A 21747-nucleotide genomic window follows, 5' to 3' on the forward strand; every position below is an offset into this window, starting at 1 on the left:
GCTAACTTTAGTAAACTTCCTAGCTGTTATTTTACTTGCATCACAATTCATATTTTATATTTTTTTCACCAGTCATGGATATAAACGAAGGCTTATGATACATGTTATTAAGTGTCATTCAGTAAATGATTTCATTTTTGATGCAAACTTGACATTGATTCAAATGTCTGAGTCAGTCGTAAGTATTCACGTTCATGACAGGTGTCATGTTAGCTTATGTCAGTCTTATGACAATGTCATAAGCATTCAGATAAATTGTTATCCAAATTAATTGTAGTGATTGTCGTTAGGAGGTTGTGAGCTTTTATATTTAGCTCCCATTTGTTGACCCTAAAAAAGACCATAGATTACAAATATCTTAGAACACTGGTGTGCAAAATGATAGGCCCCTAATTTATTTTACTTTGTTAGAATAGCAAATCCTGATTTGAGTTTTCACCTCAGCAATGCCTCAAAACCAGATGCAATCTACATGGTAGGCTCCATGATGTTATTTATAATAGAGAAGCTATAAATAGCGTCAGTGTGTGGGTGCAAGGGTGTCCAACTACACTGCTGTTTCAAGCCCCAGAAGAAGCACCACCATTTGACAGAAGGTAAACACAACTCGATCTAGAGAATAACACGATCATTATGGAACAATGTTTTCTGTTGAATGCCATTGTCATACTAACATTAATCGCAAAATACCGTATAGTGTACATGAATTTTAGAGGAGACATGCTTATCTCTGTTGACTTATGCTGAACTCATGAAATGGTGCATGTGTTCATTTGACCCACTTTTCATTATTGATTGTTATGGAAGGTTTTTGTGGTGTAGTATGTACGTATGTAATCTATCCTACTAGCAGGAACTTAAATTGTGAGCAATAATAGCCTCTTTGACTTCGGTAAAGGGTCATTCCCCGTGTGACTGCAAGTTTGTGATGGCATATGCTTACTTGCAGGTTATACCTTCCAATGACAACAAATTCAACATGACTCTTCCTGGACGGATGACAAGTGAAGCAAAAGACATATTGCAAAACAACATTTTTCAATCTGAGGATGACTCAGACGAAGATGAGGCTACCCAAAATATCATAGAGCTAAGTCTAATTGAATACAGAAAGCTCAAGGGACTGCATCCAAGGTGACTGTTGGTGCAGGGTTAATTATTTATTGTTTACAAACTTTTTTACTAAAATCACTTTTTTTTTTTTTTTGCTCCAGTTATGTGAAAGTCACTGACGACACTGATGATATATTCAAAGCCATTGCAGAAGGTAAGTTGCTATTTACGCTTAAATATTCCAGTGCCTTAAATCAATCCTCCGTTGTTTTAGAAAATTGCTTCCAAGACGTTGGACGTGTACTAGTAGTGCCGCCCTGGGTGATTGGTGCCCCAGGCAAAAGTTCAGACTGAAGGACCACCTCACCCATCTGTGGCAAATAGGAAGCTATTTTTTTTTTTGTAAACAATCCACACAACCACAACCAAAAACTTCAATTAAAAATAGAAAAATAAGAGTGCAGTGCAATTGTTTTGAGCAAACTGAAATTGTCAAACTATGTACAATTTAATCATTCATGCAAGATAAAAGGAGAAAGTAATAAAAATGACATTTTATAGTTCTATCAGTTGTACTTTTCATTTTTCAAAAAATCTACAGAGTTGAACCTGCAGTTACTCAAAGAAAAAATTAGAACTCCATTTTCCCCCATTTGTTTATCATATTTTTTAGCCTATATCTGTTATGAACGGCAAGCCGTTAATGTGGATCCAAAACACAGACCAGGAGATCAGTAGAGTAAATGTTTGTATTTAATAAGTACAACAAAGGGAGCACGCTAACAAACGCGAGTTTAACAAGTACAACAAAGGGAGCACGCTAACAAACGCGAGTTTAACAAGTACAACTAAGAGAGCACGCTAACAAACGCGAGTTTAACAAGTACAACTAAGAGAGCACGCTAACAAACGCGAGTTTAACAAGTACAACTAAGAGAGCACGCTAGAATGCATGAATATAACAGAGTACAAGAATCTAACTACAAAGCCCAAAAGAGCACTAACGTAAAGATGACCAAACCAAAATACGACCGTAGAACGTCGGGAAACTCGAAGGCTGACGATGAACACACAGGCGGTAAGCAAGGCAAGTAGCAAGCATTAATCCGACACTTGCAGATGGTGACAGGCTTCCTTAAATATTGAGCCTTCCTAATGCAGCACAGGTGTGTCACGTTACCCCGCCCAGCTGGCTCAATCAGGTGCTGAATACAGGAAAATGAACTGAGAATACAAACAATCATGACAATATCTTGTTGAACAATTTAGTGCACAACAAAATAAATATTGCGTTTTGTTATAATACAGCACAAATGGCACTAATTACTTGACAAAACAGCCCATTTTAACAACAAAAATATCTCGTCGAATTGCATTCAGATATTGAAATGTCAACATCTGGACCACCACCGCTCAGACAAGGGTTGGCCTGCATAAACAGGTTGCTCGTATAGTTGTTAGCCACATGTTAAACATTTAGCATTAGCTGATTAGCGTGTGTCTTTTTCACATAATGCACAAGTGGTTTTTGCTTGGAATTTTTTTCCAACAAGATTCCACAGAATTCACCTTAAATTTCAACAAAAGAGCACTACCCTACAGCAGCAGTTGGTTTCTCTGTTAAGTCTGATTTTTATATTTTTATTTTATGAACGAGCTTGAATTTCACCCACTTAAGGTCTGAAGTGCCAGCGTTAAAACAGGAAATTACGTCACTTCCAAGTGTGATGTGAGTAGTGTAATGTGCCAGCAAAACACGGCTTCGCCCTCGGGTGTTGCTCTTGAGAATAACTAACCTTTTGCCAGGGTTAAAAAAACATGACAAATGATTTTTTAACTGCAATTCTGTGCCCCTTCCACTAGATGATGTCTCAGTAGAATACAGTGATCCCTCATTTTTTGCAGTTAATGAGGGACACCCACCCATCTAATCCAAAGAAAACAATGATTTGTACATGTATACATGCATATCTTAACATTTTAAAATAAAATAACACATTAGACTACAGTGGAAACCGCACATTTCGAAGCGTGAATTGCCAAGGGATCTCTGTTATAGTATTTTGATTTCAGGATTCCATAACAAACTGACGGTGCTATCTTCTTGCATAGCCATGTAATCCAAATTAAAATGGATGGGAAAAAAATGGAAAATGGAAAAAGATTGTCTTTGGGCATACTGATCAACGTATTACCAAGTGGGATATTTCTTTGCCAGTGTAGTTATATGTTGAGCAGTGCTGGAGTGGGACTCATTTTCAGCCCTGGAGTTTCATACCACAGACCAGCCCACCCTTCATATCATACCTACTGTACTGGAATAATGTAATTATAATTGTGCTGAAATTTTTTAAAATCACAGTTAATCGCATGCTATTCATAGTTAACTCGCAATTAATCGCATGCTGTCCATAGCTAATTTAAGATTACCGTAATTTCCAGACTACAGGCCGCTACTTTTTTCCCTCATTTTGGGTCCTGCGGCGTGTGCAACGATGCGGCCAATTTGTGTATTTTTCTGACGGCCGCCAGAGGCGCTCGAGCATGGAATGTGGGAGTGAGACACGTGGAATATATGTGTGAAGGAAGACGCTAGTTTGCACTATTACCGGTAGTTTAACTGTGCGTTGTGCATCCGCCTTTGTGCACGAGTAGAATTAGCATACCTGCATCATGGAAAATGCTCGAAGAAATTAAATTGGCCATCCGAGTTGTATGGGAAGCTTTGATGACGAGCGGCGAGAGATCGTTTGCCAACACTCGCCGCATGCAAAGAGCAGCTTTTGCACAGGTTTGCCGGGGGAGCCTGGCAGCGTGAAGCGCTGTGAAAGAGTCCGCCATCACCAACGGGATTCAAAGGGGCCATTCTGCTGCGTGACGAGGACAGCACGGGCTAGGAGTGAATTTGCCTCACTATGGGAGACATTGAAGGCGACAGCGAAGGAGGGACTGAGTTATGGATATACCATACTGAATAGGTGCGTGACGAAGTGCATCTGAGCGTCTTCATATCCGACACTGAGGGTGAAGACTTCCATGGTTTGAATGCACAGGAGGAAGATGAAGATTGCTAACAAAGACTTTTATGTTTTTATTAACCAGCACAATTAGTGCTGCACCGCCATGCTGATGCTATGTAACTTCCGTGCCGCTGCTATATAACTGCCGTGTTTGCTGGTGCTGTTTGGAATGAAAAGTTAAGGTGTGTTATTAAAATTTTGAAAACTGTATCTTGTCAATGTCTCTTGTTACTAAGTGGGCACACGCGGCTTATAGGCTTATGTATGTACAAAATGGAATTTCCTTTAAAAATATACTGGGTGAGGCTTGTAATCAGGGGCGCCCAATAGTCCAGAAATTACGGTAATAGCATTTTTTAACAATGCAAAAATTATTATATATTTTTAAATACAATATATATAATATATGATTTTTAAATACACTTATTAGCACAGGAATTGACCAATGTGCTTAACTTACATAATTCAAATTTAAGCCCAATTAGAAACGAGTTAGGCAACTTAACTCTTGTAAAGATTAATTAAACATCAATTCTTTTTTTACAATAAAAATGAAATGTGAAAGACAAAATGATTGAACTCACCAAAACGGCTGTCTCCCAAGCACTTACAGTATACACTTCATTTGTGCATTTCAGGTGGGTTCACGCCCGCCAATCCACCTCAGAGCGCCATATTTTGGGTTAAAATGCCAAAGTCATGTTTTGCCTGAGAACGTGGCTTTCACGCCAAACCTCCGTGTCTTTGTAACCAAAAATAATGAGTTTGGGGCAGCTGCAACAAAAGCATGAAGTGCCTGGAGCCTCCATGCTGGAGGTTCTTTTGGTGCTCAAAAACGTACTTTCTTTTATTCTACACTTTCATTTAGTTTATGTGTGAATTGCAGCTCAATAAATGACAGTAAATGCCACAATCCACCTCAGAGTGCTACATTTTGGGCTAAAAAGGAAAGTTACGTTTTGCCTGATAAAGTGCTTGTGCCCGCCTCGGGCGGCGGCGACAGCTGCCATAAGCGCCAGTAGGTTTATTGCTGTACTTTCATTCAAACATGTTCGGAAACAACCATAATGAGTCGCGCCAAGCAGCCAGTCAGGTTCACGCTTGTCACGCTGCCTCAACATAGTAAAGTAGCCAAAGTAAGTTTTAGCATGATCAAAAAATTGAAAATTTGTCCGGTTTAAGTGTCGTTTTAGACGACGATAATTTTTAAAAACGTTCAACTGAAATTAGGGCTGTCAAACGATTAAAATTTTTAATCGAGTTAATTACAGCTTAAAAATTAATTAATCGTAATTAATCGCAATTAATCGCAATCCAAACCATCTCTAAAATATGCCATATTTTTCTGTAAATTATTGTTGGAATGGAAACATAAGACACACGACGGACATATACATACAATATACTGTACATAAGTACTGTATTTGTTTATTGTAACAATAAATCCACAAATGGCATTAACGTTCTTTCTGTTAAAGTGATCCACGGATAGAAAGACTTGTAGTTCTTAAACGATAAATGTTATAGTTACAAGTTATAGTAATTTTATATTAAAACCCCTCTTCATGTTTTTGTTTTAATAAAATTTGTATGGAACGGCGCTGCCCCCAAGCGGCCGGTGGCATTCTCTTCACTCTTAATGTCCATAAACGGCCTCATTGTAATCTGTTTGAGGCAATATGCGAGATGGTCATTCACCCAAGCGCCAGCAGAGGGCGGCAAAACTCCATAACAACAAGTGAGCGTTTCAGTGTACTGTCATTTAAATCTGTCTGAGCGGGACATCTGGGTTAATTGTCAATAATCAAATATTTTAACGTGATTAATTTAAAAAAATAAATAACGCCCGTTAACGCGATAATTTTGACAGCCCTAACTGAAAATTTCACAGGTTTTTGTCCGTGAAAAAGGTTTCTAACAATTCCAAATGAACATTGACAGACAAGTGCACACTTAGGTTAACAACTGGTTTTATTTCTCAGAAATTGCATATGTAAACAAAATAAAACAGACACACAACATCAGCTGTTTATGTTTGCACCCAAAACCCTCTGATAAAAAGTAATGCAAAAATGCAATAAAATAAAACAAATTCAAGGAAGTTTAAAACTAGGAGTTTAAAACCTTCCCAATTTGAATGCTTACTTGAGGACTATTGGCTTGATATCCTGATGTAATTGGTTTATTAGCAAGCAAGGGCTTAATCAGACATCAGCAGCTGAATCATGAACTGATTCATGGACTAGCGAGACTTAAGCTGGTCCCTGGAACAACATTCTCCCAACAGGTCATTCCTTCCAGCGAAATAAGATAATCAATGGAAAATTAACACAGGTTGCAGTTCTTAAATCAGGGATCAAGACATATAATGTGCCTAAGGATAATGTGTGTATCATGTGCCTACTAGCTAGGCTATCAAACTACTTCCGGGAGCGCCACTTTCTCCCCATATAGGTTTTGTGTCTCTCCACTGGCAACAATGACAGACAACGCGGCAGCATCCACATATGTTGTGCATGAAGCCATGAACTAATTGAGCGCAACGGCGGCGGGGCAGTGAGACAGTAAAACACGTTTACTGTACACGTACAATAAAAAATGTCACATATTTTGAATATATGACAGAAACTGTCACTGGTTATGTTTTACTCTCCCAAAACACGTTTCTAGCTTATCGTCTGGTCATCGTCATAAAAAAATTGTTTTTCAACAAAATATTTTCATAATCATCATTGAATATGAAACAAGTGAACATTGGTAAAATAATTCTGGCACATCCCCACTCAAATGTGAACCCGGACATCAATGCAGCAATGGTGCTCGATCAGTTTTAGGTCTGGGAAATTAAAGGTCATTTAGTCATTGCTTGCCATTGAAAACGATGGATGTCGAATTCATTTAAAATGGGAGGACTGGCTGTGAATGCTCATCTTTCATTTCATTGACAGCACTAGAAGGCCAATCCATTTTGACAGGGAGGGCAAGAAACAGTCATTCACTAGCGCTGTCAATGGCAGTCGATGAGTTGAGGAAATGGCCATTCTTTCACTTACAATACCTGCTTATCATCTCTCATCAAGAATTTGTGAATTTTTTGGCTTTACATATAATTTGGGTCTCTATACTGTGTCAAAACGTCTATACAGAATGTATCAAATCACAGGAGGATGATTTTAATGCTGTTTCTTCATACATACAGTATCTATAAATGTTTTAAATATCTTTGTACAGGTGATGAGGGTGCACTTGAGCGACTGACTGCTCAACCAGAGACCCTGTCTAGAATTAACGAGCATGGATGGATTCCATTGCATGCAGCTGCAGTGCAAGAGAGCAAACAGATACTTGAAATAATTTTTTCAGGTATACTTATGCTCTTTAGACAAGTATGTCTCTAATGTTGGACCGTAAAAACTGTTGTTCTGATAACAACTGTTGTTTGTGTTGCAGCATCACCTTTTGGGGCTGCCCAGTGTCGTACATTCAAAGGGGAGACACCATTGTTTTTAGCTGTAGTTTATGGCCGCCGACAAAACTCCATATTTCTTTTACAGAATGGCTGCAACCCTAATATCCAGGATGATGAGCAAGATTCCCCATTAATGGCTGGTAAGTGTACATAATTCCCATAGATAAAAAAAACATTTAAAAAATATACTATATATATTCTGAATTTTTCTTTTGCTTATTCTTTCAAAGCTATTCTTAATGACCAGTATGACATGGCAACATTATTGATTCGCCATGGCGCTCAAGTAGATCAGCTTGGCCCACTAAGTAGGACCGCACTCCATGAGGCTGCCTTCCTTGGACTGGAGAACTTTGTCTATCTGCTTCTTGAGTCTGGTGCCAACCCAAATGCATGTGACATAAGAAAGAAAACACCACTTGCTCTGGCTGCAGAAAATGGACATCTAAATGTGGTGGAGCATTTGATACAGAAAGGTACTGTACTAGATGAGGCTCACTACAGGATCTGAATTTGAAGATGTTTTAAATGTATTTAATGCCCCTTTTGTCAGTGTTTATGCAATTGTTTCGATTATTAATTCCCTTATGAATTCTCTTATATTTTGTCCATTTATAATGAAAATGAATCTTTGATTTGCAGGAGCAAATGTTGAATGTGAATCAGAGTCTGGCAGTATCTTGTTTGATGCAGCAAAATCAGGAAACCCTGATGTCATATCCCTATTGTTGGAACACGGAGCAGATGCCAACTTGCCCTTTCACAGTGGTCATCTGCCAATTCATCGTGCGGCATATCATGGCCACATACTGTAAGAAATGTCCACAATTAAGCTTTCTTCTGTTGAACCCACTACTTTGTTCTAACCTCACTTCTTTTTCGATAGATCCTTGCAGCACCTAATACCTGTGACTAAATTGTGTACAATAAAGGAAAGTGGGATGAGTCCTCTTCACTCTGCAGCTGCCGGGGGACATGCACATTGCTTGGAGTTGCTGCTCAAAGCAGACTTTGACCCGAACCAAATGCTACACCCAAGGGTGCGCCGCAACTATGATGATGAACGCAAGTCTGCCCTTTTTTTTGCCGTGTCCAACAATGATATTCAGTGTACTCGCCTGCTGCTTGAGGCTGGGGCAATGGTGAACCAGGACCCTATCAGTTGTTTACAAGTAGCAATGAGACAGGGCAACTATGAGCTTATCAATATTTTACTGAGGTTTGGGGCGAACGTCAACTACTACTCTCGAGTCAACACCACACACTTTCCCTCAGCCCTGCAGTATGCATTAAAAGATGAAGTCATGCTGAGAATGATTCTGAACCATGGCTATGATGTCAAACGTTGCTTCGACTGTCCATACGGTGACAGTTGCCATGACGTGGCTCCCTGGACAACGTCAGTCATCAAAGATATGGTGGTAAGACCCATCATAAATAGTCAATTACAAGTCAGAAAACACATTTTCTGAATGCTTCAATGCTAGTAGCTTTTTTTGTTGTTGTTTTTTCCCCCCGCATAGTTCTGTGATGTGATAACTGTATCCTGGCTCAAGCACTTATCTGCTCAGGTGGTGCGAATCATGCTTGACTACACCAACAATGTCTCCCTCTGCGCCAAACTGAGGGATGCCTTACAGGATCAAAAGCAATGGCTGGAGATCTGCCACATCCAAAGTTTGCCCTTCTTTGTTGCCTCCTCAGTCATGTTATACAATATATACAGTGGGGAAAATAAGTATTTAGTCAACCACCAATTGTGCAAGTTCTCCTAGAGAGGCCTGTAATTGTCATCATGAGTAAACTTCAACCATGAGAGACAGAATGTGGAAAAAAAACCAGAAAATCACATTGTTTGATTTTTAAAGAATTTATTTCCAAATTAGATTGGAAAATATGTATTTGGTCACCTACAAACAAGCAAGATTTCTGGTTGTCAAAGAGGTCTAACTTCTTCTAACAAGGTATAACGAGGCTCCTCTCGTTACCTGTATTAATGGCACCTGTTATAACTCATTAAGTAAAAGACACCTGTCCACAATCTCAGTCACACTCCAAACTCCACTATGGCCAAGACCAAAGAGCTGTCAAAGGACACCAGAGACAAAATTGTAGACCTGCACCAGGCTGGGAAGACTAAATCTGCAATTGGTAAAACGCTTGGTGTAAAGAACTCCACTGTGGGAGCAATTATAAGAAAATGGAAGACATACAAGACCACTGATAATCTCCCTCGATCTGGGGCTCCATGCAAGAGCTCACCCCGTGGCGTCGAAATGATAACAAGAACGGTGAGCAAAAATCCCGGAACCACACGCAGGGACCTAGTGAATGACCCACAGAGAGCTGGGACCACAGTAACAAAGGCTACTATCAGTAACACAATGCGCCGCCAGGAACTCAAATCCTGCACTGCCAGACGTGTCCCCCTGCTGAAGAAAGTACACGTCCAGGCCCATCTGCGGTTCGCTAGAGAGCATTTGGATGATCCGGAAGAGGACTGGGAGGATGTGTTATGGTCAGATGAAACTAAAATAGAACTTTTTGGTAGAAACACAGGTTCTCGTGTTCGGAGTAGAAAGAATACTGAATTGGATCATAAGAACACCATACCCACTGTGAAGCATTGGGGGTGGAAACATCATACGTTGGGGCTGTTTTTATGCAAAGGGACCAGGACGACTGATCTGTGTAAAGGAAAGAATGAATGGTGCCATGTATTAAGAGATTTTGAGTGAAAATCTCCTTCCATCAGCAAGGGCATTGAAGATGAGATGTTGCTGGGTCTGTCAGCATGACAACGATCCCAAACACACAGCCAGAGCAACAAAGGCGTGGCTTCGTAAGAAGCATTTCAAGGTCCTGGAGTGGCCTAGCCAGTCTCCAGATCTCAATTTCAATCTCAAATTCACCTTCTGTGGACAACACATACTTGCATGGAACCAACCATGCCAGCATGCACAAGAATTTCTTAGCCAGCTGAAAGAGGTTTGGGTAAGATGTCCATTGGCTCCTCCAGTATTGAAGAAAATCTGCATTGCATGCCATGTTCGGCTCAGTCATTCATCGTTGCACTTTTGCAATTTCATCTACAGTTGCATTGCCTCCTTGACTCCCCACTTTGTCATCTAAGTGCTACCATAGCCCATCAGAAAAAAACTGAAGTGGAAAATAAATAAATTATAGCTTAATTACCGATTTATAATAAATTACCAAAAAAGCTACTGTGGGAAAGTAAAGGAATGGCTCTATGCCTGTGTTGACTTGGGATTATCAGAAACTTCATTTTCATGCTTGGCCCAATAATGCTTCAGCATTGAGGAGGTGGCTACTGTTTGTATATGACAGGTTGATCGTACAAATGCGACATTTCACCTGCAAAATAACGTTAATAAAATATCCGGTATTTTTCGAGCCGCGCCGTGCAACGTGATCCATTCATCACGTTTAGACCAGGACTGGTAATTGCGCGCGCGACGCGTCGAGGACGAAAGGCGAGTGCTCTGACCACTATGCTTGGAGGTTGATGGCCATCGGTTTCTCTTGAAGGCATCAAAAGGCATATTTCCACGCACCGCAAATGAAGGACCCGCGTGTAACCGTCACACTAAAACACTAAGAGTTAACTTAAAATTAATTGTATTTGGAATGGAAGATGACAAGTGCGTTTTCCCTGTGTTACGTCCATTTGCACAGCATGTAGACAACGAGGAAGTAACCGTGAGATGTGGATTGTTTCAGCAGCTCCATCGCGTTGACAGATGGTCTTCCTTTTGAACCAGTTTGCCGCGTCATGACTGTGTCAACACAGTTCAATGAGTTCATGCATCGGTCACGTGATTTTCTTGTAGCGATACGCGTACCAACGCAGGGGTTGCTCCATGAGCTCGGCGAGCGCGCCGGCGCATGAGTGTCACTGGACCCATCACTAATCACTGCTCTAGAGGATATCTGCATGGAGGAATGGGCCAAAATACCAGCAGCAACAGTGTGTGAAAAGCTTGTGAAGAGTTACAGAAAACGTTTGGCCTCCGTTATTGCCAACAAAGGGTACATAACAAAGTATTGAGATGAACTTTTGGTATTGATCACTTATTTTCCACCATGATTTGCAAATAAATTCTTTAAAAATCAAACAATGTGATTTTTTAGGTTTTTTTTTCCACATTCTGTCTCTCATGGTTGAGGTTTACCCATGTTGACAATTACAGGCCTCTCTAATATTTTCAAGTGGGAGAACTTGCACAATTAGTGGTTGACTAAATACTTATTTGCCCCACTGTACGTCCCGTGACCATCCTGATTTGATTGTCTGGCAGGAAATGTTCGGAGCTTAAAGCACCTGTGCCGGCTTCAGATTCGAGAGCACCTTAATGGACTACGTTTGAGAGCGCCTGTTTTCATCAGCTATCTCCCTCTTCCACCCAGACTGAAAGAGTACCTGCGTTACAAAGAGTTTGATGTGTACAACAGGGGCAGCATAGAGACTGTTTATTCTGTAATATCATAAGTGTTTCGGAACATGTTTTTATTGTAATTTGCGTGACATTATCATTCCCAGTGCGGTTCAATGTGTCTTAGAAAATGTTCCCTCTATACCAATGGTTCTTAAAATTTACCACATTGAAACACACTCACAGAACTGGCTATTCAAATACTGCTAATGTCCGGGGTTTTAAAAGTACAAACCACTAACATTATGCATAATTTCTAGTATTTTTTTGCCTACATATCGCGAAATCGAGCCTCCGTGCCGCCACTTTTTCATCATTTACACTTTTAACAAAGAACACATCATTTATCCCTTTTAATTAGAACTCTTGACCGAGTAATACCGTAATTTCCCGAATATAAGGCGCACCCGTGTATAATGCGCACCCCAAACTTACTTGTAAAATCTAGGGAATATTATTGTAGCCTACCTGTTTATAACGCGCACCCTAATTTTAGCACCAATAAATAGAAGAGCACAAGAAAACAGAGCTCGTGTACAGATACAGAAATGTCATTTTACTGAATGGTGAAACACAGCACAAGCATAGCATATTGGTAGTTCAAAACATTACCATAAACTGACAATATTTACGGTAATAATATGATTTGACAACTTCTCCAACTCACCAGAATCTAGGAGAAAACAAAACAGATGTGACTTTTCTTTTAAAGGCTGCTGTATAACTTGCTCGTTTCATCATGATGAATAAATGTTTCTTCCATGGATTGATACGGTAAAATGAAAGTGAGAACGTAAGTCGGAAATCTGAGAGCGCTCATCGATGTCGACACGACAGTAACAATAGGAACAATTGTTATTTGGGTTTGAGTTTCCCGAGGGACAGATATAGTTGACGGACACACACAGGAAGTCTGTTGTTACGTTTGTTATGGTCCGAGTTGCGGAGCTGCAATAAACATTGCCTCAAATGAGTTCAAGAAACTAAATTCTACGCTTTATGAAGAGTGAAAAAAGCAGAATTTAACACAGACGAAATCATTCGGCCGATCAGAGTGAAGTATTACCAAAACAAAATGGTGACATCACGTACCGTAATGGTCGGCAAAGGATCGCCGCATACGTTTCTTCAACACAACCTGGCTATGTCAATAAAAAAAAAAAATCGGTTTATATACTATATATATGTATATTTCTGTCTCCATCCATGTACCCATTTATAATGTGCACCATGATTTTACAGGTTGATTTTGGGGGGGGGGGAAGTGTGCGTTATATTCGGGAAATTACGGTATTTGTTAAACTTGCTCATTTTTGTTTTGTAGATGTAAATGCAATATGACGTGATTTGTAATATCAGATGGTTAGAGTGGAAATTTTACAGCAAAACAACACCCAGATATGAAGAATATACAATAAATGTATTATTATTATTATAAAATTGTCTGTTGTTTCTGTTTTGAAATAATACAGTAGCATACTTTTTTAATGCAGCATACTTTTTTTTAATAGGAAGAAATAGTCAGTCTCAAGGGTCGTCAGCGACAAATGAAAACTCATTTGGCGCAATTGGATAAGAAATATACTATCCACTTTCTGTCAAAATTTGATGCTTACGCCTTTGACCTTAATGATCATCACCCACTTTGATCTTGGTTGACCTTTCTTTGAAGTGCTGTTGACTCAGCATTGACCTTGGATTTCCAGGAAGTGGTACCGTCATTCACCTTAGTTGAGACCAGCAGTTGTCACTCAAGAATGTAAGGTCTTTTAATGGTCTTGTAATTGAATGTAATCGTCTTGGCATGTTTGTTGGTTATGAAACCACTTTCAGTCAAATATTTTTGGTGGATGGCTTTGGTCTTGGGCTATATACCAAGTTCGAGCTGTAAAATTGTCAAAGGTTTGTTGAATGACGTCACTGTGCCGCATCGACGACATGAAAAACCTCCTACTCGCAGCTAACCTCTTCCTATCTACCACAACACATAGATGGCAGTCATTATTTTGAATACCATTACAAAGAATAAAAATATACACTGCCAATGGGTTTTCCCATTGACTGTGTATCAAATACTTGTTCTCCCCACTGTATATATATTGGTCATATCTCCCAATTCAATCATGAAATTACAAACTCACGCAGTAGGCTGAACAGATTTTCCCGGGAAAGAGGTTATGGGAAACCTTTTTTTAAACAGAATCATGATACAGTTTAAACATTTCATGGAATAGATTGATCATTTAGATTAGAAATACAGGGTGATTAAAAAAGAACGTGCCAATTTATATTTATATTTTTATATTTTATTTATATATATATATATATATATATATTTAAAAACAATGCATAACATATTTTTAAACTTCATGTTGAAAAATAATGCTCGTACAAACCTTTGGCTTGTGTTTGCCATTTAATGTGGTAGGTTACTGCACTTTCATTATGTCATCATGCACCTCCCCTGATTTTATCCCTACAGTGTAAAAAAAAAAACAGGATTTCTACACACCTGGTGGATTTTTTTTTTTCCATTTAAAAACCATCCATTCCAAACTTTCCACCAATCAAAACCATCTATAACCCTTTATATTCTTTTGTTGCAAAAACTACAAAACCAGTCAAACACTAAGAACAAAAGAAATCCATCCTCTTTTAAATATTTGAGTGACGAAAGCTGTACCCAATTAAGGTGAATGACAATACCACATCCAGCAAATTCAAGGAAAATACCGGGTAAATGGCACTGGGTCAACGACACGTCTGGGGAAAATCATCAAATCAAAAGTTCATTCATGATCAAAGGGTGTGATGACATCAAGGCCAAAGTTGTACATTGTCCTCAATCAAAGTTTAGACAGAAAGTGGGTAGCATATCTCTCTTGCATTGCATTGCTGTATGTGGAGTACGAACTCAGCGTGTTAATAATAGCTATAATTATACTTTTGATCAATCACGTTTCTGTGTAGCATCTCTCTAAGGCGGAAAACACAGAAACGACTGAAAAAGCAGTTTCTGATCTTGCACTCCTCTTTAAAAGAAACTGCTGTATTTTAATCTAAAACAACTGTTGTGTTTGACAGAACAATATGTCTATATGCTGCCATAGCAGATTCATGGCGCATTAAGCCCCCGAACTGTTTTTAATTTGTCCGTTTTACCCGCAACTGCTTTTGTTTCAACCCAGCCATAAAACGAAGGTAATTAATTATATTTATTATTCAAAATATATGTCGTTTTTAGATCATAATCATTAAATGATGTCCCATATTGGGTTTTAAAAAAAAATGACTTTAAAAAATTATTCACTCACATATTTTAAACTTTTAGGCAAATTATGTCACAATGAAAAAAATGGCGTCTGTAAAAAAGTCACGGATATCTACCTCATAACTATCGCTTAATTGTATTTTTTTGTTACCGTCGCATTTTCTCCGATATGTTAGATGATAAATAATCGACCCACACACAAAAAGTTGAAAAAAAAAAAGTTTAAAAGGGTAAATATATGAAAAAGAAAATCTCGACCACTCCTTGACGTCTGCGATTTCTGCATCGCGACCCTTGTTATATTACCGTGTTTCACTCATAAAATCCCCCCAAAATCCAACTGTGGCCATTCACAGCTGTGTCTTGACACTCAGTGATACATGCTACATGGAGTTTTTGGATCGAAACTAAGTAAGGACATGATAATATCTCGTTAAAGTCATGGCGTCTGTAATTCTGTTCTCGCATGCTCTCACCTCCAGATAGGGTTTTGTTGTTTAAAAAACATTTTTTTTTCAGAAAATGCCCTCCAGTTCAAAAATTTTCTTCCCCCAGAAATGTGAGATTTTAAGCTTTCCAATGATGTATGCGTATGTATGTACAAATGCATATCGGACAATTTTGAAAGTTGGCTAAATTGGGGGTCCCTGAGTGGAACTTCAAATCACCTGAGTGTTTTCCGCCCTAAGTAAATATTCTATACTAAGACATAAACACATGTGGCCTATCGTCAGGTGCAGTGTATCAGGATTTTTATTTATTTATTTATTTTTTGTAAAATTAAGCTGTGCTGCTTTTAGTCAGAAGTGACCTAGCATGCGGAAATTACAGTAACTTTTACCATTCTTAAAAACAGTAACAGTGTTAAGTGGGAAAGTTACGATAAACACGTGGGTCAACTGTTTGCATGCCATTTGGATTCAATTCATATTGAATGGATGGCCAGAAAAATTATTTTGCAAAAACTTTGGACAATTTCAGTCATCTAGCTGACAGAGTAGCGCGACACCACGCTTGATCCAGTGTTGAGGGCGCTTGGTAGTGGGCAACAACATTGGAACAACAAAATTGGTGGAGTGTCCTGTTGTAGAAAGAGTGCCCCTCCTCTCACTGGTCTTGTAGAGAGGAGAGACGTAGCGATCGTCAGATTCATCTGGTATGTCCTTTGCTGCAGGGTACAGAAAAAGAGTAAAAGACATTTCGACAAAATACTGTAAGTGAAGCAATAATAATAATCTTGGAAACTCAGTAAATATTGTGGTGTCATAAATGTGAGTGTGGTTCCAATGCCAGTGTATTGACTAAATGCATCGATACATACTTACTAGGTTTTATCCAGATAATGGGCACTGTATCGAAGAGGATTTTAGGATGCTGCTCCACTAATACTCCACTGAGAACAGAAGCAATACCAGTAATTTTTTTTTTTTTTTTTTTTTTTTGGGGGGGGGGGGGGGGGCGTTTAAATGGTCATCATGGACTTTAAATAATAATTATTAGTGTAAAACACTCTTCCATAAGCAACGTTACCTTTGCTTGTCCCATCGAGCTCCATCAAGAAACAAACCATTAATAAAGACACCATCTTCTGGAGGCATGTCAGACTGATCAATAGGTAAAACCTGTCGAATACAATCACAAAATCACATATCAAATGGCTATAAATATTGTTGAGAAAAAAAAAAATCATATTAGCTAACTAAAAGACATTGATTTTGAAAAACTGTAAATGGTGTTTATTGACCTCAAAGTCAAAGCCCAACAAGTCAATGGGAATGTTGTATTTCCTGGCGTAGTTCTGTGTAGCCCCTGTTAGAAAGGCTTGGGTGAAGAAGAATCCCGACAGCCAGAACACACTGGGCTTACCGAAATTGAACCATTCCTGTAGCCGCACAGAAAACAAGTGACAGTGGATTGGATATCATCATGTCGAGGCAATTGTGACTCACCTGCAAAAACCCAAGCCTTGAGAGAAAATCATTAATGTAACTGCCAAGGGGCTTGAGGCTGGGGTATGAGCGTTTGGCCCATTGTTCTGGAACCCTGCCCACTGCCAGACTATTTGCAATTCCCTCCAACTCAGCATCCATAACCACTAAGCCTTTGAGGGACTTAAGCAGGTTCTGAAGACTCACACGGATGGCAGTGCTCAGACTGAGAAAGGAAAACAAGTCGGATAAACTGGTTTATTTGTGCTCAACTTTAATATTAAATTCTATATAAAATGTATTTTTACATACTGGTTGTAGCGCTCCATTTCTTGGACAAGTACAGTGTTCATACTCTCGTTGTAAAGCACTGGGTACTTATTGAGCGATATTTCAAGGTCAAAATTGTTTGGAAGCTGATGAGATGAATTAATTATAACAAAAAGCATTCAATATTTTTCAAGTTATTTTTTTCAATCTATATCTGTCCATTAAAGTAATATATGGCGGATAATACAGACAAGACTGAAAAAGCAGTTTCTGCTCTTGCACTCCTCTTTAAAATAAACTGCTGTATTTTAAGCTAAAAGAACTGTTGTGTTTGATAGAACAATATGTCTATATGCTGCCATTGCAGATTCATGGCACATTAAGCCCCCGAACTGTTTTTAATTAATAATTGTCCGTTTTACCCTGGAACCCCCATTTACAGACGTCGCGCAACCGCTTTTGTTTCAACCTAGCCGTAAAAAGAAGGTACGTAATTATATTCATTATTCAAAATGCCTGTCGGTTTTAGCTTAGAATCTTTAATTGATGTCTAATATTTTGTTTAGAAAAAAAAGACTTTAAAAAAATATTTACTCGCATATTTTAACTTTTTAAACAAATTATGTCACAATGAAAAAAATGGCTTCTATAAAAAAAGTCACGGATATTTACCTCATAATTATTGCTTAATTGTATTTTTGATGATAAATAATCAATGCAAACAAAGGAAAATAAAAAAAAAATAAAACGTTTAAAAGGGTAAATATATGAAATAGAAAATCTCGACCACTCCTTTATGTCTGTGATTTCTGCATCGCGACCCTTGTTATATTACCATGTTTCACCCATAAAATCCCCCAAAATTCCATCTGTGCCCATTCACAGCTGTGTCATCACACTCTGTGATACATGCTAGTTACAGGGAGTTTTTTGATCAAAAAGAGGAAAGTACGTGATAATATCTCGTTAAAATCGTGACGTTTTTAATTATGCTCTCCCATGCTCTCACCTCCAGTTAGGGTTTTGCTTTTTTTTTTTTTTTTTTTTTAAATGCCCTCCTGTTAAAAATTTAGAAAATTGAGGGTTTCAGCTTTCCAATAATGTATCACACATGCATATCGGACAATTTTGAGTTTGGCCAAATCAGAGGTCTCAGAGCGGAACGTCAAGTCACCTGAGTGTTTTCCGCCATATATCAGTTAGTTTCCTACCGTACCTTAGTGAGGATGTCATTTGCTATGTCAAACACCGCACTGTCATTCCCAGAGCTACCTCCTCCCTTAGCACCTCCTCCCTGGGTGAGAAGCAGTGAATCAAACAACACCTTGGTCTGCTGCAGGTCCTTTGAAATGCTCACATTTTCGTGCATCCCAAATATTTCTGGATGCTGGCTGAGTGGAAGATCCTGGAAGCAGTGAGGCATTGTAACTCTGTTGAGTTGAAGTTCTTACAAACTAAGTAATTGCTATTCATGGTTTAATACTCACTCTGATAAACTGAAGGTATTCATCATAGGACAATTTAGGTGGGGCAACATAGTCACCGCTGGGTGAAAAGGGATAAGAAGGTTTATCCACAACATCTTTATTATAGAAGTCAGCCAACATGGTGTTGAGGAGGCGCCGATCCCAATTGTCAGTTACACGGCCCCCGTAGTTGCATTCTCCGGTCAGGTAAGTTATGGCTTCGAAGGGCACATCTTCGTATTGATTGATAAACAACTACAAAAAAAATAGACAGAGGACACACCTTTAAATAAATGGCCATTTCTCCTTTTTCGATACCACTTATTCTGCTCTTCGAGGTTGTAAGTACAGAAATAGGCTGTTGCAATTGCATCTTAGAACTACAGTATTACCTGGAGCTGTCTGATACTTATGTGAAGGTCAGTCTCATTAAAACCATAAGGAATATTCCAGCCAAGTGGGCCAAACTTTCTTCTCTCCTGAACAAGTGCATGGAAGAAGCACAGGCCATACAGGAGCTTTTCCCAGACCTAAATACAGTTGAATTAATAATAAGCGAATACTTTGAATACTTACAATGGTGTGATCAAATCATGCTATACATGCCCTCTAACTCACCAGTTCCTTATTTGTACAATTATGAAAGAAGGCTTGGTCACAAACAGGATCAGACATGTATGACTGCAGTATGTTTAATCGAAGTCCTGTCGGGGGCTCATTTGTCATTTTCACTCCATTCTGAAGAAGGGTCACTGGAAACTGGTTTCAGAGAGGGAAGCTTCAGGTCCAAACACAACAAAACCAAGATCATCTTTGAAGACATGTATCAATTTACCTTGGGCGAAGGGTAGCTTGTGAGCCAAAGTCTGAAGTCCTGATGGCATGTTGCTGGACTGAATTCCTCACAAATCTTTTCCAATGTGGACATCCAAGACACAGCCAGATGGCAATTCTGCAAACACACCCAGGTCCCATTCTGCATGGCCGTAGATATCATTTTGTTCGCAATTGGTCCTTGGCCCTGTCCCAGAGAAATGGACTGGAAGTTGTTACCACCCATGTTCTTGTCAGCAGCAAACTTCAGTAAACCTGTGAAGAGTTAATGGCTCATTGAGTGTCAGCGTTACATAAAGTTTCAGAAGTGAATGGGAGAACCTACTAGCCATGGGGTCAGCACCAGGAGAAAGCACAAACAGTAGTGGGATGGTGGCATTAGAATCCATGTAGCTCTTGCTTAGGTCAAAAGGAGGGGGCTGTACAAATTTTTTCCCTAGCTTAGTTACCACGTAACGATTCACAGCCGGCACAATCTTGTCAGGCCTTAGACAGCGTACAATGATCATCTTCTGCAGTTCATTGAGTTTTTCATCCCAAGGGGAGGGCAAAGGAACTGTGCTTGGATCTTTGCTGTCAAAAATAGGCTTGAAAAGTTCTGGATCCCGAATGAAAGCGTCTCTGTGAAATCAGTGAATTAAAAAAAAATAAAAATGTTGAACATTACGCTTACTTTTCAGCCAAGATTTCAGAACAATTTAAAAACGTGATTTGCTCACTTAAATCCTTTCAAGCCAGGAAGCTCATTGGCTCGACAAATTTCATCCCAGCTCTTGTCTTGCAGCCAGCTTGGATCAGGATTTGCAAGCGTATTTTGCAGGCCCACTCCTCCAGTCATCAAGAATATCAAGTCAGAGTACTCAATCTCCTTTTTAGCCCTGATGGAAATGTGAGTCTCGATGTGAGGCAGGACAGTTAAAGAGACTTTCCCCCCCTAATTCTTCCATCCCAATTTAGTTTTTGACACTCACAGAAGCAGATTGCAGCAGAGGATGAAGGAGAATAGAAGTTTATCTTTCTCAAATAGGGAGCGACAGATATTGCAAAACAAATTATAGGTGAAGTGATCAACCAGGTACATGACCCTCTTTTCCAGGATTTTGGATTTTTTACTAATCAAAGACAGGAGAGACTTCTCAGTACGATACACCCCAGTTCAGTGTTGCTTGTTTTCATGTATTTGGTTAAAAAACGATTGTACATTTGGCTTCTTCAAACTTAACACAACTTAAGAATTAAACACATAATATTCCTCGAGTTCAAATAGTATTCATGTGTTAATGTTCAAAACCAACAAACACCAACATCAAACACCCAAAAGTAATTATGATACGTCACGTATATAACAATTTATGTTACCCCAGTATATAAGCATCATGTAATGTCAGCATTGGACAGGCTCATGAATGCCGTCATCTGATCAAAGGATGTTCCTAACAGAGTTAACGTGTGCATCACTCACCTGTCTTGAATAGAGTTTATGTAGAGGTTGACAAACCAGCTCAGAGAGTACTGATACATTGGGTCAATGTTGGTTAGATCGGCAATAGTAAAGAACAGGACAGAGGAGTGTTTGGCAATCGATCTGTAACACTCCCTCGACTCGGCTATCATAATCTCAGTCTCCTCTGCAATCTGTAGAATTTATTAATACAATGCTGTCAAAGAATAAGTCCATTATATCAGCAATCCAGACTGCACATCTTAAAACACAATACATGCCTTTTGTTTCTTTGTAATCTCATTGGACATGATCTTTGCAGAGTCCAAGACCTGAATTGCACTCTCATCTTCCAAAATATTTCCCTCTGAGGAAGAAAGTGTCTCAAGGATCTTGTCCTCAGTTTCCTTTAGTTGCCTGTTGTTTGCAGCTGACTGTAAGATGAGTGCATTTCTTTCCTCTTCGAGCTCTGGCCTACAAACCAGAAGTAGAATAGAGTAATAGAATAAAATGAAGAGACCAAAGCTCTAACTGAAGGATC

At 39.1% G+C, this 21747-nt stretch overlaps 2 protein-coding genes across 2 annotated transcripts in view; one reads left to right on the forward strand and one right to left on the reverse strand.

Moving 5' to 3' along the window:
- Positions 1 to 541: 541 nt before the first annotated feature.
- asb14b (ankyrin repeat and SOCS box containing 14b) lies at positions 542 to 13233 on the forward strand. Its single transcript, XM_057829692.1, has 10 exons — positions 542 to 596; positions 950 to 1134; positions 1215 to 1267; positions 7305 to 7436; positions 7524 to 7682; positions 7773 to 8018; positions 8185 to 8353; positions 8429 to 8963; positions 9066 to 9219; positions 11862 to 13233. The coding sequence occupies exons 2-10, from the start codon at positions 980 to 982 to the stop codon at positions 12050 to 12052; spliced, it is 1794 nt and encodes a 597-aa protein (XP_057685675.1). The 5' UTR covers positions 542 to 596; positions 950 to 979; the 3' UTR covers positions 12053 to 13233.
- A 2670-nt stretch (positions 13234 to 15903) lies between these two features.
- Positions 15904 to 21747, reverse strand: part of LOC130912208 (dynein axonemal heavy chain 12-like) — a 28866-nt gene continuing 23022 nt past the window's right edge. Inside the window, exons 58-73 of the mRNA XM_057830114.1 lie at positions 21488 to 21680; positions 21228 to 21400; positions 20737 to 20877; positions 20485 to 20643; positions 20091 to 20386; positions 19767 to 20020; positions 19550 to 19690; positions 19324 to 19461; positions 18953 to 19186; positions 18682 to 18870; positions 17508 to 17611; positions 17217 to 17421; positions 17012 to 17149; positions 16798 to 16889; positions 16593 to 16660; positions 15904 to 16435 (exon numbers count right to left, since the gene is read on the reverse strand). Coding sequence (XP_057686097.1) covers positions 16245 to 16435; positions 16593 to 16660; positions 16798 to 16889; positions 17012 to 17149; positions 17217 to 17421; positions 17508 to 17611; positions 18682 to 18870; positions 18953 to 19186; positions 19324 to 19461; positions 19550 to 19690; positions 19767 to 20020; positions 20091 to 20386; positions 20485 to 20643; positions 20737 to 20877; positions 21228 to 21400; positions 21488 to 21680 — 2716 coding nt within the window. The 3' untranslated portion in view covers positions 15904 to 16244. The remainder of the gene's footprint in view (positions 16436 to 16592; positions 16661 to 16797; positions 16890 to 17011; positions 17150 to 17216; positions 17422 to 17507; positions 17612 to 18681; positions 18871 to 18952; positions 19187 to 19323; positions 19462 to 19549; positions 19691 to 19766; positions 20021 to 20090; positions 20387 to 20484; positions 20644 to 20736; positions 20878 to 21227; positions 21401 to 21487; positions 21681 to 21747) is intronic.

This window comes from Corythoichthys intestinalis, chromosome 2, assembly GCF_030265065.1.
Source record: "Corythoichthys intestinalis isolate RoL2023-P3 chromosome 2, ASM3026506v1, whole genome shotgun sequence".
Lineage (NCBI taxonomy): Eukaryota > Metazoa > Chordata > Actinopteri > Syngnathiformes > Syngnathidae > Corythoichthys > Corythoichthys intestinalis.